General features: G+C 40.5%; 1 protein-coding gene and 1 long non-coding RNA gene across 4 annotated transcripts in view; one reads left to right on the top strand and one right to left on the bottom strand.

Annotated features, from left to right (window-relative positions):
* Positions 1 to 258: 258 nt before the first annotated feature.
* Positions 259 to 2849, bottom strand: LOC115517726. 3 transcript variants are annotated; one of them, XR_003970046.1, is made up of 3 exons: positions 2757 to 2849; positions 1804 to 2045; positions 259 to 668 (listed from the first exon to the last, which is right to left on the bottom strand). It is a non-coding gene; the product is annotated as an uncharacterized LOC115517726 (long non-coding RNA). The 3 variants fall into 3 exon arrangements; XR_003970047.1 differs by having other exon boundaries at positions 1902 to 2045; XR_003970048.1 differs by having other exon boundaries at positions 259 to 658; positions 1902 to 2045.
* The window catches only part of DMC1 (DNA meiotic recombinase 1), a 41659-nt gene continuing 16822 nt past the window's right edge, over positions 1311 to 26147 (top strand). Inside the window, exons 1-12 of the mRNA XM_030320631.1 lie at positions 1311 to 1433; positions 2730 to 2815; positions 3423 to 3467; positions 4381 to 4527; positions 7030 to 7112; positions 12635 to 12687; positions 14860 to 14901; positions 16012 to 16084; positions 20828 to 20919; positions 21987 to 22060; positions 22190 to 22304; positions 22656 to 22716. Coding sequence (XP_030176491.1) covers positions 2765 to 2815; positions 3423 to 3467; positions 4381 to 4527; positions 7030 to 7112; positions 12635 to 12687; positions 14860 to 14901; positions 16012 to 16084; positions 20828 to 20919; positions 21987 to 22060; positions 22190 to 22304; positions 22656 to 22716 — 836 coding nt within the window. The 5' untranslated portion in view covers positions 1311 to 1433; positions 2730 to 2764. The remainder of the gene's footprint in view (positions 1434 to 2729; positions 2816 to 3422; positions 3468 to 4380; positions 4528 to 7029; positions 7113 to 12634; positions 12688 to 14859; positions 14902 to 16011; positions 16085 to 20827; positions 20920 to 21986; positions 22061 to 22189; positions 22305 to 22655; positions 22717 to 26147) is intronic.

Here is a 26147-nt window from a genome sequence, read left to right as displayed (position 1 = left end):
AGAGCTGAGGCAGTTATTTGTTGGCCCTTTCATTTTTTTTTTTTTTTTTAATGCTCTTATTTATTTTTGAGACAGAGAGAGACAGAGCATGAGCGGGGGAGGGGCAGAGAGAGAGGGAGGCACAGAATCCGAAGCGGGCTCCAGGCTCCGAGCAGTCAGCACAGAGCCCGATGCGGGGCTCGAACTCACGGAGTGTGAGATCATGACCTGAGCCGAAGTCGGACGCTCAACCGACTGAGCCACCCAGGCGCCCCGTTTGTTGGCCCTTTAAACAATCCACTGGGGGGGGGGGGCAGGAAATGTCCTATAAAATGCCAACTGCTATTGTGGGAACTTCTTTTTTTTTTTTTTTTTTTTTTGCTCTTTATTCCTGCAAAATGATTCAGACGCCGAAGGAAAAGCGTCGCCCTGTCCTGGGGCTTGAACTCCAAGAACTGTCCGCACAGATGTGCATCGTAGCCTCCACCTCAGCAGATGCTTCCTGACTCTTGTCAACAGTCAGTCACCGTCTCAGGGAAGGAAGACGACGCTGCCAGAGACGCTGGGCTGGCAAGGAGGCGGCCCTAAAAGGTCTGTTTAGAAGCTGGACCGAAATATGTTTGGCCGCCGTTGTCTATTTCACGTTGCGAGTTAAGTCGCAGCAAAATTCCTCTCCGTCCTGAAAGGGCCTCGAGACGAGAGAGTGTCACAGAGAGAGATTAGGAATGCGGGGACATTGGCTAAGACCCCAGGTTCGACCTCCTCACCGCGGGTCCCCAGTAAGATAAGCATTTTTTTGCCTGGCACCTGTCGCCGAGCACCCCCTCCCCGCCTTGGTTTTCCACCTCGTGACCCTTTCCCAGAGGCCTCTCTCCATCTCGGAACAACCCGCACCTTAGAACCCTTCTTTCTCACAGCAGCCCGCCTTCACCTCAGCGCCCGCCTCCGTGCCCCCACTTTGGAGGCCTCTCCCTGACTTCAGCACTTCCCTCAGCTCGGGGGAGCCCCTCTCCTCAGCACATTTCTCCCGGCCTCAGAAGCCCTCCCTCACCCTAGGGATCCCCCGCCCCCACCCCCCCGCGAGAGGCTCCTTCGGTAGCCCCTCCTCCCCCATACATGCCCCGCCCCGGACCCCGCCCACCGAGGGCCGGACCCTCCACCCCCTTGCTCTCTGCCCCCGCGCCTCCGTCCCAGCCGCGTCCGGGGACCCGCCCACCGTGAACACACCCCCTCGCACTCCGCCCCGCCTCCACCCCGGGCCCGCCCCACCGTGGGCCCGCCCACTCCGGGCACGCGCCCGGACTTTCGTCGGTGGGCGCCAAACCCCGCGGTCAGCGACGCGCGGGCTGCCGCTCTCCGCGTTCGGGTTCCGAGTCAGAACCCCGGAGGATTCGAAAGCCCGGGCGGGGGGCGCGGAAGGGATTCCACCTTGAAAACCTCGGGGAGACTGTGGGGTACGAGAGGGGTTTGTGGCAAAAAAAAAAAAAAAAAGAGGGTAAGCGCGTGAAGAATCTGAGGGGAAACCAAGGGTCTGTTTCTTTGGTGGCGCTTGGCGGTCGCCGCTGGGCCCCGGGCTCGTGACTTTGTGCGGCCCGTCCCCGCCCTGGGAGGGAACCGGAGGTGCGGAAAATGCCCGCGGGCGGCGCGGGGGTTTGGCCCTAACCCTGCTTTAAGATCCAGCTCTTCAGCCCATCAGTGGCCACTCGAGAAAGAACTATCTTTTCGTTTTATCAAGGGGGAGAAGACACGGACGATTTTTGTTTTTTTTTTCCTTCCATGAGCACAGCCAGTGTGGAATTTGTGGTGGTCATATTCATGATTTACCTATCCGGGGACAGTGTTCCAGAAGATTCCTTTTGCGTGGTCTCCTCTTTACCTCAGCTATTTTGCTGTTTAGAGGTATTAGGTGACAGCCGTCATACCTCTCTCTCCCTTCGTGGTTTGTTCCCCTTCTGCTGGACCCCACGCGTGACTCCGATGTGAAGCCAGAAAATGCAATAGACCAAGAAAACGGATTGCTTGGGCTGCACTTCAGTCTCCAGTCATGCCCTGTAGATTTCTGAGATCTTGGAACGAACGCCACAGCGTTAGAGACTCCATGTAGCTGCTTATTGGTATCCTAATATTGGGTATCCACCATAATTGTACATCTTAAAAATAATTATGAAGCTAGCAAATACTATAAAGCAAAATGTGCCTAATGTCTTATGAAAGAAATCTATTGCGAGAGATCCCGTTCAAAATTAGGAAGCGGGAAGGCGTTCATCATCCCTGAGAAAAATAGAATGTATTGACCGAGGGTAGACTAAGTTCTCGGAGCCAGGGAAGATTCAGGAAGAACGACATAAGGTCAACATTCCCAGAGCATTGTGAGCACAAACCTGAAAAGTTAAGTCGCAATGTGCAATACTAACTAGCAACCCAAGACGCACCAAAAAGGCATTATCAGACAGTCCTGATATCTGTGCTATAGGAAATCAAAAGATGAGGAAAAAGTTACCAGTTTTGAGGAAAAAGAGAAGAAACCAAGTCCCCCCACCCTCACATACGTAATGTCAGGGGCCCAGCGAAAAGAGTCAAGGTGCCCAGCGAAAAGATGGGCCAGACCCGTCATTCCAAACCAAATGTTTCCCTAATTGCTCTTCTGGTCCCTGGCGACTTTGAAATGAAGCCAAGGAGGCCTCCGGGCAAAGGCCCTTGTACTGTCTGATCTATGACCGCTTCTTGAATAATATTTCTTTTTTTCCCAGAACTGATTCTTTTTTCTGCTTGCTCACCTTTCAATATGAAGGAGGATCAAGTTGTGCTGGAAGAACCAGGATTCCAAGATGAAGAGGTATGGCTAGAATGTTGAACCGTGTAGACGTGCAGTCAGTCCACAAAAATGAAGTTCCTTCTCTGTTAGCTATTATTTTTAGAAACTCAGAGTGGAAAGAAAGCATAGTTCCAGGGAGAGGCAATATTACAAATATGTGACAACTTGTTTGGCAAGGGATGCTAAGATTAGCTACTTAGCAACTAGCATGAAAGTATTTTAATAACCTAACAACTGGTATGGCCATAATGGTAATCTTTGCATGCTGGTACCCAATAGCAGAGGAAGGAGTTCAAGGTCTGGCGAGGCAGAAAGCTGAGAAGACATATTTTAAAAGAGGTTAAGTGTTGTTCCACGCCTTTGGGTTAAGGTCTTAAAAATCTGGACAGGACAGGACAAAAATATCGGGCTTCCCAGCCCTTTCAATGTTGGTGCACCTTCTAAGTCTATAGCACCGTGTTTGAAAAAAGCATATGGATCCTACCTCGATCTGTTTAGAGAAGTGGAATTTGAGGCATTTTGGAGTGACTCATAATGCTGAATTAACTCTATAAAAGATATGATACAGCTGGATATGAAGAATCAAAGCTCCTTTTTTTTTTTTTTTTTTCTGTTGCATTTCCTTCAGGACTCTTTGTTTCAAGACATTGACCTGTTACAAAAACATGGGATTGTAAGTATTTTTTCAGTGCTGTGTGAAATCCTCCAATTCAGGGTTTCTTGGCTTTGTCCCCATTGGACATTTGGGACCGGGCAGTTCTTAGTTGTGGGGGTTGTCCTATGCATCATAGGCTGTTCAGCAGCATCCCTGGCTCCTGACCCCTCACTACATACCAATAGCACCCCTCTAGTTGTGACAACCAACAATGTCTCCAGACATCGTCAAGTGTCCCAAGGGGGCAAAATGGACCCCAGTTGAGAACCCCTGGCCCAACGGGAGGTGTTCAGAGCTATCTACCCCTGTTTTCATCAACAAAAAATTCAGTTCTGTGGCAGGTGCTTGGAGCAAATGATGATGACAGAAACCAGACTCGGAGTCACTAGATGAATTTCAACAGCAGTTCATTGATAGTAAAACTTCTCTGACATTTTCTTTTGAAGCCCTCACATTTAATCTCTTTCAGTTGGATTGAGAAAATAGGAGCAAGAGAAAATCCTGGCCCTTTGGCGATGTAGCTATTTGCATTCCCCAAGGGTAGAGGGAAAAAAATTTTAATTTTAAAAAGAACATATTCATAATGAAGTTCTCTAGAAGGAAAGAGCTGAACTGAGGGGGCGAACGTGTGATAAATTCGCTAGCTTTTCTACCAACAGACTTTTCTTTTGAATTCCTTGTTACATTGCCATGGTCTCACTAACATTCTCGGGAAATCAGGGCACAGCCAGAACATTTGGCAGCGTGCTGGGTATGTTCTACTCAGATATTTCCAGAACATTTGGCTACATGGTGGGTGGGTTCCACCTGGCTGCTTGTATAAAATTGGCATCGTGGTGGAAGGAGATGGACACAAAAGCACATGACATAGTATGGGAGCCTTGCAAGCTGGCATTTTATCAATCTGCTGCATCCATTCTTTTATTTACAGAATGTGGCTGACATTAAAAAACTGAAGTCAGTAGGAATCTGCACCATCAAAGGGATACAAATGACAACAAGAAGGGCACTATGCAATGTCAAAGGGCTCTCAGAAGCAAAAGTGGACAAGATTAAAGAGGCAGCCAACAAACTTATTGTAAGCAAAATCGATTCTTTGTTGTTTTAGCTTAGAAGGGCCCTGTGAGGGGCGCCTGGCTGGCTCAGTTGCTTAAATGGCCGACTCTTGATCTCAGCTCAGGTCTTGACCTTAGCTCAGGTCTTCATCTCAGGGTTGTGAGTCCGGGACCCAGGTCAGGTGTGAAGCCTACTTAAAAAAAAAAAAAAAAAAAAAAAAAAGGAAGGGCCCTGTGAGACTCTATAGCCTTTCTCATTCAATGCCAGAAACTTCTGTAAATCACAATCTGTTATACTCCTCATGTTAACTTTTTATCACTTCAGTTTCAAAGCAACAACAATTAATTTCTGACAGATTGAGACAGGGGTTAAGAGACTTCAATACTATAACGGCAGTTATTTTTACCACAACTTTCTTTTTTGGCTCTCCTTTTATATTTTTTCTCCCTTTCTGTTTCTCTGTTTTAAGTCCTCTTTGGTTTTGCTTTGTCTCCTCAAGTAATATGTCTTTGGTTGTTTCAAAACAGTCAGCACAAAAGAAATTGCACTCTCCTGGTATAAGCCAGTTGGTAAGAGAGCGTTGGGTTAGAAAAAGATTAACAGTGTGGGTTTACCTGTGTACAGTTGAGATAAATATGACCAAGAAAAAAAAAAATGCTCAGTGAGGCAGATGAGCTAAAGCTAAGCTGAACTTGTACCTTGTAGCTGGTTCACAGACCACGAAAGGCCCATACAGCTGAGAGGTTCCAAGCAAAAACATATACCTTTGACACAACCTTTTGTGTAGAACTTTTGGGGACTGACAGAGACACTAACTCTGGAAACAGGAATGTGTAGAAAGATAGTCACCAAGTCTCTTTGCAAAAGAACAAGGCTCTCCATGTCTACATGTGTATATGAGGGTCTCATTCCCAGCAAGTTCTAGAAGCTCTCTTCACTGACAGCCATTTGGTTTCTTTCCCCAGGGGCAGCGGGGATATGAGAGTGATGATGGTGGCAGTGTGGTCCTGAACTTGGAGAGGACTTAACCAAACTGCTCTGCACCCAGCTCAGTTGTTCTAACTTCTGAGTAAACTCAGGCAGTATACTCACAGGTCAATTCCACAACTGCCCTGAAGCAGTACCCAGAGTTTGGGAAACTGCCACTTGATGGCCCCTAGGCATTAGTCTTTTTTTCTTTGCAAACTAAATCCCTTATCAAAGAAAAGAACCCCTCTCCTTCTTAAGTATCACTACTGTACCTAGAGTCTGCATCCTTTCTTAACTAAAGCTGTTTATTCTTAGAGATTTGAGAGGTACAAGGAGAGAGAAAAGGAAGTTAATTTCATAGTACAGTGGTTCCAAATATTGGTGTGTATCGGAATAACCTGGAGTGGCTTAATAAAGAAAACATAGGCCCGGATTCATTGAAATAGGATAGGCCTGGGCTTTTTTTACCTACCCCACCCCCCCTTTAAGTTCTCCAAAATTTGAGAACCACTGTCATAGTATAAAACATAGAGGGAAATCCATTAGACCATGTCATTAGAGCACATCAGGGCCTAGTCTCACTAGTTCTTCTACTGCACAGCTATAGCTCATTAATTCAGCAGATAAGTAGTATTCCTACCATGTGAAAGATAATGTCTCCTAAATAGTGAAAACTAGAATTTCTGTGCTCCTTGAAACTTGCCAAGCTGGGGGGGGGGGGGGGGCATGATGCCATTCAATGAAATCAATGGAATCATTTAGTAAAATACCATTCTGCTTTATGACATAAATATACTTCATTTAAACTTTACAGCTACCCTATTAGAGAGACAGTTTCCTTATCCCCATTTGATCCAAAAGAGGAAGTTAAAGTATAGCCAGATTAAGTAGTTTACTCCAAATCATATAACTAGTGTTAGAGACATTTCATTTTTCTTAAATTTTTACTTATTTTGAGAGAGAGAGAAAAAGAAAGAGAGTGGGCGATCAGGGGAGGGGCAGAGAGAGAGGGAGAGAGAGAATCCGAAACTAGCTCCAAGCTCAGTGCCTGATGCAGGGCTTGATCTCACAACTGTGAGATCATACCTGAGCCGAAATCAAGAGTAGGATGCCCAACTGACGAGCCACCCAGGCTCCCAAGACATATTTTGAACCTAAATAGGGTAGCTCCAGAGTCTGTTTTCTTTTTTTTTAATTTTTAATTTTAGAGAGAGAGTACAAGTGGGGGAGAGGGGGCAGAGGGAGAGAGAGAGAGAGAGAGAGAGAGAGAGAGAGAGAGAGAGAGAATCTCAAGCAGGCTCCACACTCAGTGAGGAGCCCACTTGGGGCTTGATCCAACAACCCTGGAATCATGACCTGAGTTGAAATCAAGAGTCAGATGCTCAACTGACTGAGCCACCCAGGTGACCCCAGAGCCTGTTTTCTTAACTATGCTCTTGTGCTGCCTTCAAAGACAAATGAACTGTAGCTTGTATCAAACGATGACTCTGATAATCATGTGAATAGTTTTGGGCAATGTATACCCTTTTGAACCTTTCCTTTTGTCTTTCTGTAGGAACCAGGATTCTTGACTGCCTTTGAGTATAGTGAGAAGAGAAAGATGGTTTTCCATATTACCACTGGGAGCCAGGAATTTGAGTGTGTATCTCATATTTTTTACAACTAGTAGACACAATCTTCGGAATATAGTATTTCTTTTCTTGAGTTTGTTTAAAATAGCTTTTTCTTTTGAAGTAGTTTTTTTTTCCTTCTGAAAGGCTACTGAAGCAAACAAATTCCAAACGATTTGTAGAAGCAGGATTAAATTCCTTATAAGAAATTCAGATCCAAATTATAAGTAGTTTCTGAATCAGCCTGTATTTAAAAACCATTTTGAAAATCAGTTTAACTTTTCATTTCCTTTTCTTTTTGTTGATAAAGGCAATTCCATTTCACTTTGGGTTTTATTTAAAAATCAGTTGTTAGACTGAATATTTTAGAAGAAATAATTCAGGGTTGTTTTTGTTCTTTAGCATCAGCGGTTTTAACTTCCCCTTTTACTTAACTATCTCATGATTCCTGAGACGTAGTCATCATTTTCCTAATGCAAGTTGACTAGCATGTGTTTTTTTATTTTCCCTACCTTACTAGGCAGAATTACTAATTCATAAATTAGATGAGTGGCTAAGATTTGAACAAAAGCAGTATTTCCACAAAATATTCCTCAAAACCCTGGCCTCACAAGATACTCCAAGAAGAAAGGATTTCATGGTCAAATATTGCATCCAACTAATTGGATGTCTACTAGGCAACTCAGACTTCACAGATCCAAATCCAAACTTCTGATATCTGCCCCAGATCTGTACCTCTGAAAGCCTCCCTCATCTCAGATCTGCCTCTTTTCTGATCCTCAGAACTAAAATCTTGGTGTCATCCTTGGTGCTGTGTTTTTTTCCTTTCACGCCCTAACTCTTCCTCATTAACAGATCCTGATGCTCTACCTTCAACAACAAACCACCCAGTTTCTTCAACAAGTAAATCACAAGGAATCAAAACAGTCAGGAAGAAGACCCAGAGATTAAAAGAGATTTAGAACACCTTTTACCTAATCCCAATGTGTGGATTTTATTTGGTTCCTGATTCAAGCACACTATAAAAAATAAGATATATATGAGACGGAAAATTGAACACTTACTAAATAGTTGATATTAAGGAATTACTACTCTTTTAGGTAATAATGGTACTGTGATTGATTATGTTAAGAATAAGAGTATTCATCTTTTAGAGATACCTACTGAGATATTTAGGATGAAATGGTATGTTGCCTAGTATCTACTTAAAATAATATGAGAAGAGAGGGAAGTGGTTGAAGGTTTATATGAAAAAAGATTGACATGAGTTCATAGTTGATAATAGTTGAAGCTAAGTGATAGGTACGTGATGGCTCATTATTATACTGTTTTTGTCTACTTTATGTTTGAGACTTTCCATAATAATGTTTATATATTTGTGTGTGTATGTGTGTGTGTGTGTGTGTGCAGGAAAAAAGAGGAAATAAAAATTCTCACCACCTCCTCCACTGTTACTGTACTGGTTCAAACTACCTGTTAATATCTCCTCTTGAGTATTATAATAACTTCTAACTTCTCTCTTTCAGACCTTGCTGTTTGTTCTTCACACAGGAGCCAGAATGATCCCTTTAAAAGTTAGGTCAGATCATAACACTTCTCTGCCCAAAACTACTCCAGTGACGCCCGCAAAAGCCAAAATCCTCTCTAACTTCTAATCTAATCTCATCTTTTAATCTTTTTTTAGTTCGCTATGCACAAACTGTACTGACTTCTCTGCTATTCCTAGAACATGCCAGATACTCTCCTGCCTCAGGGCCTTTATACTTACCATTTCCTTTGCCTGGAACACTTTTTCCTCCTGTATCTACATGGCTTGCTGTCATTGCTTTCAGGTCTTTGATAAAATGTCCACTTCTCAGTGAGGTCTCTAATCACTTTATTTAAATATTTAACCCCCCTGTCTTCATCTTCTGTACTTCTTATCTCCTTTCTGGATCTAATTTTTATCCATACCATTTAATAATATCTGACATACTACATATTTTACTTAAGTATTTATTGCTATTTATTGTCTGTTCTCCCACTAGAATGTAAGCTCCACAAAGTAGAGAATTTCTGTCTTTTGTTCACTGCTTTACCCCAAGTGAATAAACCATCTCTAGCATGAACTAGGTTCTCAGTGAATATTTATTAAATGACTGAATGAATAAACAAATAGTGAATGAAATAAGTTGGTGAAGTGTAGTATACTATATATTACTCTTTTGGAGATTCACAGTGCACACTAGCCTATTAAAGGGTATGAAATCCTACTGTGAAACAAAACACCTCTTTAACTTAACATTGCCCTAAATTTAAAAAATCACAGAATCTTTTTTTTCAAGTAACAGCTAAGGAAGAGTCTTTGGGAATTCCTACCCCAAAGTTAATTGGTCAAAATCAGGTCGGTCACCAAAACAACTTGACTCAAATAATAACTTGGTATTCTCCAGTTGCTCTACCACATCCTGATTTAGGCAACGTTGGGCTAAAGAAACTATTACTGTCATAGTGAGTTTTCCGGTGTCCTCAGTATTGAGTTTTAGGCACAGAAAAGATTACTCAGGAACTAGGTTTTTTGTTTTTGTTTTTTTTTTTTTCAACGTTTTTTATTTATTTTTGGGACAGAGAAAGACGGAGCATGAACGGGGGAGGGGCAGAGAGAGAGGGAGACACAGAATCGGAAACAGGCTCCAGGCTCCGAGCCATCAGCCCAGAGCCTGACGCGGGGCTCGAACTCACGGACCGCGAGATCGTGACCTGGCTGAAGTCGGACGCTTAACCGACTGCGCCACCCAGGCGTCCCTCAGGAACTAGGTTTTTAAAAATTAATATTTGACTTATTAACATGTTGTGCATTTTTCCTTGAGCTGCAAGTCCACTTATAGATCCAGCAAATTGTAAGGGGGCTTTGTTTTTAATTTTTTTTTTAATGTTTTTATTTATTTTTGAGACAGAGAGAGACAGAGCATGAGCAGGGGAGGGGCAGAGAGAGGGGGAGACACAGAATCTGAAGCGGGCTCCAGGCTCTGAGCTGTCAGCACAGAGCCCGATGCGGGGCTCAAACTCACGGAGTGTGAGATCATGACCTGAGCTGAAGTCGGACGCTCAACCGACTGAGCCACCCAGGCGCCCCGAGGGGGCTTTCATCACATGGTTAACTAAATTTCCTTAAACATTTTAGGTTATATTTGTGATTTTAATATATTATATTTCCTTTAAGGACCTTATTGGTATAATTATTAAAATTTTCCAATTACCTGAATGTCTTTCTAAATCTAATAAATTAAACTTATAAGTATAATGAATCTTCAGCACTTTTAAATGTTCAGATACTTTGCATAAATTTAGTTATCAACTCATTTAATCAATTAGAGGCTAATCTGTTCTAATAAAAAGGTCAAATTCTCTTAAACTTTAAAAGTTCTCAAACAGGGGCACCTGGGTGGCTCAGTTAGTTAAGCTTCCAACTCTTGATCTCTGCTCAGGTCTTGATCTCAGGGTCCTGAGTTCAAGCCCTGCATTGGGCTCCAGGCTGGACATGAAGCCTACTTAAAATAATAATAATAATAATAATAATAATAATTAAAAAAATGAAATTTCTCAAATAATATGTAGATTATTCCCAAATTTAATATGAAAATAGTCATCTGTGGGTGTGAGTTGTGGCTCTATTTTTAAATATCTAGCTTTAAAAACACTATTCCTATACTTAATTCTAAATTTTCCTGAGTTTCACAGTGAACAGTTATGCTATCCAAAGTAATTTGGGGTACCCTGTCAGGTAAACTTTGGGGTTACTTTTTCACCTGATTAAGATTGCATATCAACCAGAAATTTTGTCCTAGATTTTCTAGAGCCACAGCCTTTTAGAATTTTTCTCAAGGTGAGGAGGGACAAGTAAACCTCAATTTAATAGTTTGTAGATTTATAGATCTTCAAGTGCAAGCCCTCCAAATGGGATGGTCTTTCAACCCATGGCCTTTAGATTCAAGTTATACAGGTGGTACCTAGATTTTTCTTTTTTTCATTAAAGTACATAGTCCTCATTAAATTTGTGGGTAACTTCTGACATTGCCTCAGTTTACACTTAAATTGCCCTCTTAAACTATGTAAATATAAAATCTATTGGATTATCCATATCTATTAATGCTTTGTCTAATCTGTGATCATGTCTCAAAATTCATGCTAGTATAAACAACGAAGTTTTTTAAAAATTTTTAAAATGTTTATTTTTGAGAGAGAGAGACAGACAGATGGAACACAAGCTGGGGAGGGGCAGAGAGAAAGGGAAACACAGAATCTGAAGCAGGCTCCAGGCTCTGAACTGTCAGCACAGAGCCCGACTGAGGGCTCGAACTCACAAACCATGATATCATGACCAGAGCTGAAGTCAGACGCTCAACCAACTGAGCCACCAAGGCACCCTAAAACGACAAAGCTTTTTAAAGCGCTCCTTCTGGGTCTTAGTAAACACAATATTTGTTGCATTTAATGAATGAATGACATAATGACTTAACCTTAGGTCTTTTCACATCAAGAATATTAAGTAGGGGCTTCTGGGTGGCTCAGTGAGTTAAGTATTCAGCTCAGGTCATGATCTCATGGTTCGTGGGTTTGAGCCCCATGTCAGGCTCAGTGCTGACAGCTCAGAGCCTGGAGCCTGCTTCAGATTCTGTGTGTGTCTCTCTCTCTGTTCCTTCCCCTGCTCATGCTCTGTCTCTCTCTCAAAAATAAATAAACGTTAAAAAAAATTTTTTTTTAAAGAATATTAAATACACTGAAACATTTGGTTACCAAATAAATGTATGCTGCCAAAATCTGACCATTATTCTCCTAACTGCTAGCATTACCTATAACACCTTTGAATATTTCCTATCCTGACATGTTCTTCATAGAGTGGTTTGTGTGGAATAAACCAATCATGGTGACAGTCAGTGAATTCTCCTAATATCTATTTTACATACGTTTCTCCTTATATTTAAACACTGAATAGTCCCAAGCACGATATGAACAACCCAGTTAATAACTAAGACCGTTTATTCAAGCTTCAATTCAGTTGTAAAGAATGAGACTTAAGGGGCCCCTGGGGGGCTTAGTCTGACTTGGGCTCAGGTCATGATTGCATGGTTCATGAGTTCAAGCTCTTGATCTGGACTCTGCTGTCAGCAAAGAGCCCTCCTGGATCCTGTCTCCCTCTCTCTCTCTCCCCCTCCCCTGCTTGTGTGCGTGCTCTCTCTTTCTCTCTCTCTCACTCTCTCAAAAATAAAATAAACATTAAAAAAAAAAAAAAAGAATGAGACTTAAAGCCCATTTCCTATTGGTATCCAGAAGTAAGAACAAGAACAGCAGGGCTTATATGTTGTTTTGTTGATCCACCCTGCCCACATGCAGCAGAACCTGTGGTCTAGACAGGAAGAGTGTCATCCATTCTGCCAAGAATTCCCATTCATGTTAGATGATAGATAGATAGATAGATAGATAGATAGATAGGAGACATATGATATGCTTTCTCCTTTCTTGATATTTCTATTTCTGTTCCCTTTACTAATGCTTACTTTCTATTTCCAGTAAGTTGCTAGGAGGTGGAATTGAAAGCATGGCAATCACAGAAGCTTTTGGAGGTCGGTAAAACCTTCGTATTTTGTTATATGAAAAGAAGTACACACACATACATACATATATAATTAAACAAATAACAATTAGTAAACTGTATCTATTTTGAAACTTATGGTGAAGTCTCAGTTATACTACAGGATCATTCTGGGCAGCAAATGAAACAAATTCCAACGTTAACAGATAGGTCTGGTTGGCGTTTGTCCTCTTTTTCTCTGACTTCCCTAAAAGAGTAGACATTTTTTCTATCATTCCTTCAAAAGGTAGTTGAATACTGGGATCAATTTTATTTCTAGGATATGCATGTTTCATGAACGTAGAGAGTAGATTTTTTCTTCCCTGATCATATCTTCTATTTTTCTTCAAAACAATTCATGCATAGCTATTTTATATACTATGTCTGGCAATTCCAGTATCTGCAGTCCTTAGGGGAACCAAGTCGGTTTTTTTGTTGTTGTTGATGTTTCTGTCGATGTAGAGAAATAAATCTGGTTTTTGTTATTTCTGTTGACTGTCAGTCTTATTGGCTCACTCCCTTGTGTATTTACTGATATTTGTGACCTTATTGCCTGATTTTGATCTATGGGAGTTCACTGGACCTAAACTGGTGCATGGGGAAGTTTTTCTCTAGAAAGGATTTGCTTTTGTTGGGAAGTAGGGCATGCCACCAATCTGAGACTACTTCAGCTTTCCCTAAGAGGATCTCAGTGTAGTGGGAGGACCCGAGGCTCTCCTTCCTTAGTAGTAGGGTCTTAAACTTTCATTTATATGACTAAAATGAAAAAACTCAGTATTTTTTTCCCTATGTAGTGAAAACCCAGTTCTTTCCTACTGTGTATTTTTTCCTGTGAATCTCCTTTACTGCTCACACAATACACTTGACTTCTGACACTTCTGGTCACCAAATATATGGATGTTTTCCCCCACAACTGTAAGCAATTCTTGGATACCTGCAGGGTATCTAAGAATTCAACTCAATTCTGACACAATCTACCCAGAGATAGCATTAGATTCCATATGTTTACTAAGGGCTCAGTCCCATAAGAATCCCCTCCCCACCTGTCCCCTGCCTTCAGATGCCATTCACAAGCCCAGGTTATTATCTGCTTCTGACCAACCAGCTGAAGATCCAAGATTCCAACATCCGCCCCCCCCCCCCCCCCCCCCCCCCCCCCCCCCCCGGGGTTGATTAATTTGTTAGAGCAGCTCACAGAACTCGGGAAAACACTTACTTACATTTACTAGTTTATTAAAGATATGCTAAAGGATATGGATGAACATCGAGAGGGAAGAGATGAGTAGGAAAAGGTATGAGGGAAGAGGTGTGGAGTGTCCATGTCCTCTCCAGGCGTGCCCCTCTTCCAGCACCTCCATGTGTTCACCAACCCGGTAGCTCTGTGAACCCCATCCTGTTGGGACTTTTAGGAGGCTTCCTCACACAGGCATGATCAATTATCAACTCCACTTCCAGCCCTTCTCCCCTCTCTAGAGAAGGAGAAGAGTGCTGAAAATTCCAACCTTCTAATCATGGCTTGGTCTTTCTGGTGACCAGCCCCCATCCATCCATCAGAAGCCATCAGGAGTCCACCCAGAGTGGCCTCATTGAAACAAAAGATGCTTGTAGTGCTCTTACCACTTAGGAAATTACAAGGGTTTTAGGAACTCTGTGCTAAGAACTAGAGGGCAGAGACCAAAATATATATATATATTTTTTTTCTTTTTCTATTATCTCACAATGATTAATCAATCCTAAGGAAAACTTGGTTTAAATAATTTTTTTTTTTCTAAAGGACAGTTCTGTGAACAAATACCTTTAAAATGTTGTTTTTACTGGGGTGCCTGGGTGGCTCAGTTGGTTAAGCATCCAACACTTGATGCTCAGGTCATGATCTCACTGTTGTGAGATCCAGCCCTGTGTCAGACTGTGTGCTGAGCATGGGGCTTGCTTGGGGTTCTCTCTCTCCTTCTCTCTCTTCCCGCCGCTCAAAATAGATAAATGTTTTTTAAAGTTATTTTTACTACTGGTATTCATATTGTAGAATGCACCCATGACATACTAGTACTTTATATGTAAGTTTTGATAATTGGAAAGAAAATCATACTCGGAGTCTGTATTTTATTTTTTATGAAAACATCTAAAAATGAACTATGTGGTTTTTGTTTTTTTCTGTATTTCACAGAATTTCGTACTGGAAAAACCCAGCTCTCTCATACCCTCTGTGGTAAGGATGTACAACAACAATAACAATAATTATTGTAGCTATCACATACTAATTTTATTTTGTGCCTGGTACTTTATATGATCTCATGTAACCTGAACAAATTTGCAAGGAAACTAAAGCTCAAGAAGGTTAAGTAAACTGCCCATCGTTACACAAATATCAGAGCCAGTCTTTGAATGCGTTAATGGTATATGTGCTGCACTCTGAACACCTGAATGGAACCAGGGAGGAAGTGAATAGGTATATGAGGGTTGATGGTGGAGAGAGGCCCTCACTGTCTCCATTTTTCCCATTTCATCTTTTCTGTATTCTATTGACAAAAATGTCACAAAATCAGCTGAGACCTAGAATCTCTAACTTTCCATGGCGTAAGGTTGGCCTTAGCTAAGACTTAAAAATAAATGTTACTAAAACAAATAAACAAACTATCTCCTTCTGTACAAAGACATTACTCTGCATTTCTTTGACCTGAGTGGAAGAAGCATGGCTAAGCAGTTAAGAATGGGATTCTGGAATCAAAATACCTGGCTCCGGTCTTTGCTCTACCACTGCTAACTGTGTGACCTTGGGCAAGTGGCTTCACCTGTCTTATTTTCCCATCAGTAAAATAAGAGTAATGATAATGCCAAATTTAGGGTTGTTTTGAAAAATAAATGAAATAATACTTGAACCTAATATAAAGAAATTCCTTAGTGTCAGCTACTACTACCTAGAGAGACAATGCATTTTAAAATTTGACACACATTAATTGAAAGGTTACTTAAATAAGTTATATAGCATAAATTATATTTGTGATTGTTTCTTATAGGATGAAAGTAATATTTAAATTCTCTTCTCTAGAAGAGAACTAACTTTCATGAATATCTCCCATTGTGAGAGATACTGATATTCTTTGTTGAATTGCTACCATGCTGGTGGAATATTTATGATTTTACCATTGGTTAGTAATACAAGAATATAGCATGCTTTTAGAAACTAAGGGATCATGATTCTTTGCCAGATTGACTACAGAGTTGCAACCAATGCAAATCCTATGTTAATTTGTATATTCACTTGTACAAAGGTTATTCAATCCTATTAATATTATTTAATTTTTTAATTGCTTCCTAGTGACAGCTCAACTTCCAGGAGCAGGTGGCTACTCAGGAGGAAAGATTATCTTCATTGATACAGAAAATACTTTGTAACCTTTTTATTTAAACAAGTTGCTAGCATAATTAGTATGATGTAGTAATGTTACTATAAAAGAAAGTCTGTTTGAAATATGTCATTTGTACAATCATCTCCTAAACCAGCAATAATGAGAAAAGCCACAGGGAAAACAGTTGGTAGAGTTTTCAAGTCACTTTTTATTTCAAAAGGTTTCAGTTCTCCAGATGAGTTTGGTGTAAAATTCACAAAATGAATACATGGGAGAAAATTACATTTTATTCGTTTTTTATCCTCTTATTTCTCCAAAGATTGTACTTAATAGTTAGGAAGAAGATTGTTGACTCTCTCAAAGTCATGGTTCAAAATAAAGGGAAAGGTAAGAAGAGAACAAAAAAGCACAGAAGAGAAAAGGGCAGAACCTGGTTGGGTGACAGAAAGAATTGTAATTTAATTGAAATGTGTTTCAGAATTAAGGCTGGAAAGGTGATTTGGGTTTTAGATAGGAAGGGCTTTAAAACCAGGTGAGGGGTGTAAATTGTATACTTTTGCGATATTGCAGGCAAGTAATGAGAGCTTGATCTAGGCTGGAAGCAGTAGGAATAAAAAGAAAAGGACAAGGGTGTGTGACTGGCTCAATAGGTAGAGCGTGCCACTCTTGATCTCGAGGTTGTAGGTTTGAGCCCCATGTTGGGGGTAGAGATTACTTAAAAATAAGATTCTTTAAAAAAGTGGGGGACAAAAATATTAGGGAGGAAAATTGATAGGATTTGATGACTCTGTTTGGTAGACAGAGGAAGGAGAGGTTTGAAACACTACTGTCAGGTTTTTTGTCTAGATGCTGGGAGGATAATCATGCCGAAAGTAGAATTGGGAAGATCATGTTTCAGACAAATGGTGTGTTTCATTTTACTGTGTTAAATGTGAGGAACAGGAAGACATCCATGGAAATGTTGAATTCTACCCGAGAAGAGGTAGAACATAACTTTGGGGTGTGCCTCAGCTTAGAAAGAGGGACTAAAAAGAAGATGCCATACAGACAGAGGAAGTAGGAGAAAATCCAGCTGTAGAGGCTTAGCCAGAGAAAAATTTCAAGAAGAAAAGCGTTGTCAGTACTGTTCCACAAAGAAAGAGAGAGAAGGTGGAAGCTGAGAAAGATCACTGAGGTTTGACATTAGGAATCCAAGAGAGCATTTGCAGTAAAGTAAGATGATGGAAGCTTGTTGTGAATAAACAGTAAGGAATGGAGGCAGTGTTATTAACCAACAAATAGAAGATGAAATACAGTAGTTTGAAGAGGTTATCAGGTTCAGAGGAAACTTTTTGGTTTTTTGTTTTACACGCATAGGGGGTGGGGGGGTGGAAGGGGGCAGAGGAGAGAGACAGAATCTCAAGCAGGCTTGACACCCAGCCCTGACAAGGGACTTGATCTCATGGCCGTGACATCATGACCTGAGCCAAAATTAAAAGTCGGACGCTCAACCGAGTCACCCAGGCACCCCAGAGGAAATTGTTGTTGTTGTTTTAAATGTTTATTTATTTTGAGAAAGAGAGAAAGCGATTGCTGGTAGGTAGGGACAGAGAGAGAGGGAGAGAGAGAATCCCAAGCAGGCTCCTCACTTTCAGTGCAGAGCCCGACTCGGGGCTTGATCCCACAAACCGTGAGATCATGACCTGACTCCAAAACAAGAGTTGGTTGCTTAACCAATTGAGCCATCAAGGTACCCCAGGAAATTGTTTTTCTTTTTTTCTTTTTCTTAAATGCTTTTATTTTTGAGAGAGAGAGAGAGATCAGGGGAGGGGCAGAGAGAGAGGGAGACAGAGGAACTAAAGAGGGCTCTGTGCTGACAGCAGAGAGTCCAATGTGGGGCGCAAACTCATGAACCGTGAGATCATGACCTGAGCCAAAACCATGAGATGGCGCTTAAGCAACTGAGCCCACCCAGGGTGCCCCGAAAATTACTTTTAACAATGGAAAAGTCTTGCACAAGTTTGTAAGGCCATTCACAATGAAGCCCCAGTCTAGCTCTCAGATCTCATTACTCACTATTACCATTGTTAGAGACAAATGGATGCAGTCTGTTCTAGTCCAATATTATTGTCTCTAAAACATGGAAACATTGTATATCAGCAGTTAGTTAGATTTAACTATAAAGGTACTCATTTCTCTGTTCATTATAGTTGCTTGCATCCCAAATCTTCCTTCCCGTATTTTTGTTTTACTGAAGTACCTGCTCAAGTCATTCTTTCAGAAAAGTAATGCAGGTGGTAAACTTTGAGCCCTAGCTTGTCTGAAAATGCCTTTATTTTGTTCTCACTCTTAAGTGTTAATTTGGCCAGTCCCAGAGAAATTTGTGGGCTATGTTTCTTTAGTTAATTAATTAATTAATTAAGAGAGAGTGCAAGCGAGGGAGGGGCAGAGAGAGGGGAGACACAGAATCAGAAGCAGGCTCCAGGCTCTGAGCTGTCTGCACAGAGCTCGATGTGGGGCTCAAAATCACGAACCATGAGACCATGACCTGAGCGGAAAGTTGGACCTGTAACTGACTGAGCCACCCAGGAGCCCCTGCAGGCTATATTTCTATCCTCCTCCTTCAGTATGTGATCCATCTACCCCTACCTCACAGTCTTTCTGAATCATACAAATCCTTTAAAGCTGTCCTTTGAAGGCCTGCCTTTTCTAATCTTCTCTAACTACTCAACTTAAAAAACCTGGTCCTTCCTAAGCTGTTATAGAATTTACTATCTAAAATACGCTAGTAGAAGGAAAAAAAAAAACCAGAACCGTGTGCAGAAGACTTTATTTGGAAATAGCAGGCATGAGAAGACTCTGAAGGAGACTCCAAACTTGGGGAAGGAGGGTGGAATGCTGTGTAGGGCTGTAGCAAGAGGAGCGCAGCTGGAGTTCAGCTAGTTTCAGAAATAGTTGATTAAGAATGGTTCTTAAAGAGGGAGGAATTGTTCTTGCAGATGAGCAGCCACTGTTTGGGCAATTTGGATTTTATCAAGAATGGTGGAGGGGACCGGTTTGGAGCTAAGTCATACGCAAGAGGGAGTCAGGAGGAACAGCTGGGGTTGGGGGGAACAAGGACATTCAAGAGCCCCATTGGAATGTCCTCATTCCTTTGGTTTCTCTTACAGGTACACTGCTCTCTCTTGATATTTTGTTTTTTATATGTTTATATTTTGCCTTCTTAATTTGTTTTATGTTTACCTATAATATGGATTGTCTTACAACTCCTTCCACAATGCATTGGTAATTGGTTAAAATGATTATCAATTCCATATGGTAATTGGTTAACAAATATTTTATAGGTTGATTTGAACTTTCTTCAGCATAAGCCCACCTTTTACACACCCAGTCACATGGTAACTGGGTTCTGTAAAAAGTAGTGTAGTGAAAAACATTTTTATTAGTCTTCCAATTCTTTGTCTTCTTTGACTTGCCCACCAAAAACGTCTATGGGGTATAGTCAGTAGCAATGGAAGATTTTAGTGGTTATCACTGAAGCTCTGAAGAAAAGAACATACTACTGCATTAGAATATGCAGATTTCCCAGATGGCTGGGAAATCCTAAAGACAATCCAATTCAACGTATATGGAACCAGTTATAAATGTCACAAATAAGATTGTAAATTGTCCTTGTTTTACAGTTAGTTATAGTATGATCAGTATTATAAAAGCAGTGTAAACAAAGTGAAACGAGACCGTGGATAAGACCTAAAAGAATGTTTATTACTCCTATATAGTTCAGATAGATATAAGTGATTATTAGCATCTTCCAAAATACCTTTGCTGGTGCGCTGAATTTGCCTCCCAATGAATTTACTGATTTTAGAAAGCTAACACAAGTCCTTTAGAAGAAGGTAGATTTTAAACTCTAAATAAACCAAAAACCATAGGTTGATAATTTCCTTTTGATCCTTAAAATTACTTTTTGATCCTTCGGTTCATGTAGTCAACTTTATCATTTGTTGAAAACTCATGGTTAATGATATATTAAATTATTTCATATTAAACACGTAAGTAGTTTAAAGAGAGTGAATTAATTCACTGTGAAGTGACTTGAGTTATAATTCAGTGATATTATCTTCCTAGGATAGATCTATTTTTATAGAACTGAGATCAAAAGAGAAATACAAGTCTTAGTCTCTGGTTTTTCTCTTGTAACTGATTTGCTGCATGATCCTGAGTCATTTGCCTAATCTCTATTGGTCAGTGTCCTTATTTGTAAAATGTAATATAGGCCATAACAAGCAGCTTCCAAAGTTATTGTGAAGATTAGATTATTTAATATTTATTTCATTTATTTATTATTTATTTATTTATTTTAGAGAGAGAGTGTGTGCACAAGGTGGGGAGAGGGGCAGAGAGAGAATCTTAAGCAGGCTCCATGCTCAGTGTGGAGCCCCACACAGGGCTCATGGGGGGCTCCATCCGATGACCCTGGGATTGTGACCTGAGCTGAATTCAAGAGTCCGAGGCTTAACCGATTAAGCCACCCACGTTCCCCTAGATTATTTAATATTTAAATTCATCACTGCCTCATCATTTCTATCACTGTTATCACTACCTAAGGTATTTATTAATCTGGACACTTATGAAAAATAAAATCTGATATAGATTTGAAGTGATTATTAGTATCCTCCAGAATACCTTTGCAGGGATGTTGTTTGCCTCTGTTAGTTTACTTACTTGAGGTATTATTTTTTGTAGTTGTTACCTAAACTTTTTTTGAAATTGATTTATTGGATCCTTAATCTTGGCATACTCCAGCCGTCCAGATCGTCTTCGGGACATTGCTGACCGCTTCAATGTAGACCATGATGCAGTACTGGACAATGTACTTTATGCACGTGCATATACTAGTAAGAGCCCCATGTTAATTTAATGCTTGAGCTGTTTTAAGGTTGGCAGCACTGATTTATTATTTGGGTGATACTTGTAACATTTTGGCACTGTTCTTTTTCTTAATTTTACTTTCCTCCAAATATATTTAGCCCATAAATGTTACCTATCATCTGGCAAGCCCTTAGATATTAAAATGCTCTCAAATGAGTCCTTGTTCTTTGTCTTTGAAATGGAGAGTAACATTCTTTTTGGATAATGTAGCATTTGGCATGCATGCTAAGGCAGAATGTGAAATCATATTTAATAAAGCCTTAAATAGGGGTACCTGGGTGACTCAGCTGGTTGAGTGTCTGACTTCAGCTCAGGTTATGATTACATGGTTCATGAGTTCAAGCCCCACATCTGGCTCACTGCTGTCAGCGTGGAGCCTGCTTTAGATCTTCTGTCCCCCTCTCTCTCTGCCCCTCCCCCTGCTCAAAACATGAATAAACATTTATTTTTAAAAATCCATAAATAATTGGGGCGCCTGGGTGGCGCAGTCGGTTAAGCGTCCGACGTCAGCCAGGTCAGGATCTCGCGGTCCGTGAGTTCGAGCCCCGCGTCGGGCTCTGGGCTGATGGCTCGGAGCCTGGAGCCTGTTTCCGATTCTGTGTCTCCCTCTCTCTCTGCCCCTCCCCCGTTCATGCTCTGTCTCTCTCTGTCCCAAAAAAAATAAATAAACGTTGAAAAAAAAAAAATTAAAAATCCATAAATAATTAAGAAAATCCTTTCTTCTTTTTTTTTTTTTTTTAAGTCTTACCTATTTATTTTGAGAGAGAGAACACAATCAACAGAGGGGCAGAGAGAAAAGGGAAAAGGGAATGCCAAGCAGGCTCTGCACTGTCAATGTAGAGCTCAACACGGGGCTTGAACTCACAAAACCATGAGATTACAACCAAGAGTCACACACTTAACCGACTGAGCCACCCAGGTGCCCAAGAAAATCCTTTCTGTACTCTCTTTTGCCTGACTGCAAGAACATACATGATCTTAGCCTCTGCTTCTTCTAGCTTTTGTAACATTTTCTCACTGCATTTCCCACCAGGTGAACATCAGATGGAGCTACTTGATTATGTAGCAGCAAAGTTCCACGAAGAGGCTGGCATCTTCAAGCTATTGGTACAAGATTTTAAATACTGCTCCCTCACAGAGCCACTTAGCATATTATTTTTCTTCTATTGATTCCAGTTCAAATTAACTTCTTTCCTTTGCCGAATGCACATTTATTTTTACGTGAATCCTGTGTAGATCATTGATTCAATAATGGCCCTTTTCCGAGTGGATTTCAGCGGTCGTGGGGAGTTGGCTGAACGGCAACAAAAATTGGCCCAGATGTTGTCACGACTCCAAAAAATCTCAGAAGGTAGATTTTTAAAATAAATGGTACTATCAGAATAGCATCTGTGACTGTTGAGTAGGCTTTGCAGAGAACTCAGAATAATGTCAGGAGGCAGTACATTTTTAAAAACTAAAATTCATGGGACTACAACTCTTTTATTAAACCAAAATACTGACTTTAAACCAAAATAAGGTACCTAAAAATAATAATAACAATAATAACTTTAAATTAATTTATGTTATCAAGGAAAAAATAGGAATGTAATATTATTTACAAAATAAATTTAAAGTACAGTATTCCTAAACTCTGAAATCTAAACCATGAACTGTTTATATTGCCATTCTCTTAGTTTGTCAATTTTATTTATTGATGCAGAATATAACGTGGCTGTGTTTGTGACCAATCAAATGACTGCTGATCCAGGAGCAACTATGACGTAAGCCCCAATATTCCACTTTTGTGTTTCTTTTTTTTTTTTTTTTTAATTTTTTTTTTCAACGTTTATTTATTTTGGGGACAGAGAGAGACAGAGCATGAACGGGGGAGGGGCAGAGAGAGAGGGAGACACAGAATCGGAAACAGGCTCCATCAGCCCAGAGCCCGACGCGGGGCTCGAACCCACGGACCGCGAGATCGTGACCTGGCTGAAGTCGGACGCCCAACCGACTGCGCCACCCAGGCGCCCCTCTACTTTTGTGTTTCAATTAATATCAAAAAGGTTAGAGTGAAGAATAGGAAATAATTCCAGAATGATCAGTTCTGATGTGGGCACAGATATATCACAAATCACTTTATTGCACAGTGCATATTACTTTATAAATGCAAATATGACTTGTTTTCCAGAATCTCTAGTTCTTTACAGGATGAAGCAATAGTTTAACCATTTTCAGAGATACTTTGGGCTCCTCGTTTGTCTAGGACTAAAAAGATACTGGAGGACAATAAGAAAAAGATAAAAATTTATATTCCATATACATGAATGGCTTCTATTGTGCTAATAAGCTGTCAGCCAAAAACAAAAAGGGAGGCTCTCTATAGGAGATACATAAGAGGTCCTATGAGAGAAGTCTCCTGTCAGAAGAAACAGAACTTCAGTTCACACTAGGCATATTCAGAATCTATTGAGGTGTCTGTGCACGTTACATACTTATTGATGGCTCTGCTTGACAGATGGCAGTGAACAGAAAGGCAAGGAGACCTAAAATAGGATGATGAAAACAGAAGATTCAAAGAAAAATTAGTTGCCACCATCAAATATTTTGAACATTATGTATCTGAATAAGCAACCAAAATAACCCCACATTCGTGATGTCAGTCTTTTCAACAAGCCTATATTTAGAAAAAAATTTTAACCAGAGAAAATTTGCAAGACTAGTACAATGAATACACATATACAATTCACCAAGGGTCATCTATTCTTAACATTTGTCAGATTTTTTCTCTCTCATGTTTGTGCGTGTGTGTGTGTGTGCGTGTGTGTGTGTATTTTCTAGTGAACCATTTGAGAGGTTTTCCACCGGAACAATTGAGAATTATTTACAGATGTTACAACACTTCAGTTCTTAATACTTCCGCATATTTCCTGTAAGAACAAGAACATTCTCCTACGTAACCACAATATAAGTATCAGTCAGGAAATTTAACATCGGCACACTAGTGTTATCTGATATACATTTGTATTCAACTGCCTCCACTTGTCTCAATAATGTCTGTTATAGCTGGTGGGGTTTTTACATTTTGTTTTTGATTCGGGACTAATGAGGATCACGCACTACATGGAGTTGTTCTGTCTCTTTGGTCTCCTTTAATCAAAACAACTCTTCAGTGTTTGTTAGGCTTTTATGACACTGACGGTTTTGAAGAGTACAGGCCAGCTGTTTTTCAGAATGTCCCTCAATTTGGAGGGTGTTTTTCCTCATTAGTTAAAATAGTAAACACTTTTGGCGGGAAAATTATTAAGCAATAATATGACCTTCTCTATAGATCGTATCAGGGGACACACGATGGCAGTTTGTCCCATTATTAGTGATGAGAAGTTTGATCATGTGATTAAGATCGTGTTCACAAGATTTCCCTACCGTAAATATACCTTTTCACCTTTTTAATGAATAAGCAGTTTGTGGGGCGATACTTTATGTGTGTAAATATCATGTTCTGCAATAAGCTTTCACCATTTAGTTTTAGCATCCATTGAAGATTCTTGGTTAAATCAATTATTACTCTGGTGATTGCAATATAGTTTTATTTAAAACCAAGATGGGGCACCTGGGTGGTTCAGTTGGTTAAGTGTCCAACTTCGGCCCAGGTCATGATTTCACGGTTCATGAGTTCGAGCCCTGTGTCTGGCTCTGTGCTGACAGTTCAGAGCCTGGAGCCTGTTTTGGATTCTGTGTCTCCCCCTCTCTCTCTGCCCCTCCCCCACTCATGCTCTGTCTCTCTCAAAGCTAAATAAACATTAAAAAAAATTTTAAACCAAGGCAATATATCATTTAATAACAGATAAATGGGTCATTGACATATGTACTTGAAGATATTTGATATGCCAATGTAAATTTTGTAAATTGTACTGAAATGTATGTGTCTCTTTTTAGGCATTTTCTTTATTTTTTTACCTTTTTAACATTTTATTACTTTTTTATTTTAGAGAGAGAGAGCGCGCACAGGCAGGGGACAGGGGCAGAGGGAGAGAGAGAATCTTTTTTTTTTTTTTTTTTTTGAGAGAGAGAGAGAGAGACAGAGAATCTTAAGCAGGCTCCACACTCAGCATAGAGCCCAACGCAGGGCTCTGTCTCACAACCATGAGATCATGACCTGAGCCGAAATCAAGAGTCTGAGGCTTAACCGACTGAGCCACCCAGGCACCCCAGGATTTTATTTTTAAGTAATCTCTGCACCCAATGTGGGGCTAGAACTCACAACCTCAAGAGAAAAAGTCACATGCTCCACCAACTGAGCCAGCCAGGCACCCCTCTTTAGGCATTTTCTAAACTAACCCTAAGAATATTGCTGCATCTTCTACAATTTATACTTGCACTTTTCAATACACTTTTATGAGTATTTTCTACTTAATCACAGGAGATTCCAATGTGAAAGACATTAACTGCATGAATGGTATGAAGCAAGTTAAAAAGATTGAGAAGGGGAAGCCGATCACTTATTCACTCAATAAATACTTATTGAAAAATCTACTATGTACCAACCTTCTGGGAATTCACTAGTGAGCAAAAGACTATGTGCCTTGCCTTCATAAAGAAGAAAATAAGTGATGTCCACTTAACTCAAAATTGTGAAGGCTTGGTAGGTCACGCATTGCCTGTAGTCCTTGAGTGGTTAAGGCAATCTTCTCTGTTTTATAGGGTGTCTTTCATACACAGGACATGAAGTACTTCACAAAGAGTGTAATTTTAAACTGAAGAGAAATGGAAGATTTTTAGGGCTCACTTTAAAAAGAGAAAATGACTCATTGGCTCAGAGGGAGGAAGTGGGTTGCATTCAAATAAAACAGTACAAGTTAAAGAGCAATGTTCTTTCTTCAGGTGTGAGGAGGGAACACTGCAGAGGCCAAAACTGTCTATCTAGAGTTAGAAGGCAAAGGAGATCTGTGGAAATTGGGTCAGACAGGGGTTCTTTTTCTTCTATTTGTAGAAAGTTTCAAAAAGAGTAAAACCATTTTGAATGGACTCCAATAAGACACTAAAAGGAGAAATAGAGAGGTGACAGAGAGGAAATAATTGAAGGAACTGAAGAGAGGAGGAGATTTATAACGAAGTGAGCCAAGAGCCAGAGAAAGTAACAAAGACTAGTATTTTTGCTGGGTGACTCTGCTTTGAAACATCATCTCCTCTATTGAGCCAAGTTGTGAGCAAT

The sequence above is a fragment of the Lynx canadensis genome, chromosome B4 (assembly GCF_007474595.2).
Source record: "Lynx canadensis isolate LIC74 chromosome B4, mLynCan4.pri.v2, whole genome shotgun sequence".
Classification (NCBI taxonomy): Eukaryota; Metazoa; Chordata; class Mammalia; order Carnivora; family Felidae; genus Lynx; species Lynx canadensis.
This window is presented reverse-complemented; position numbering and strand designations above follow the sequence as displayed.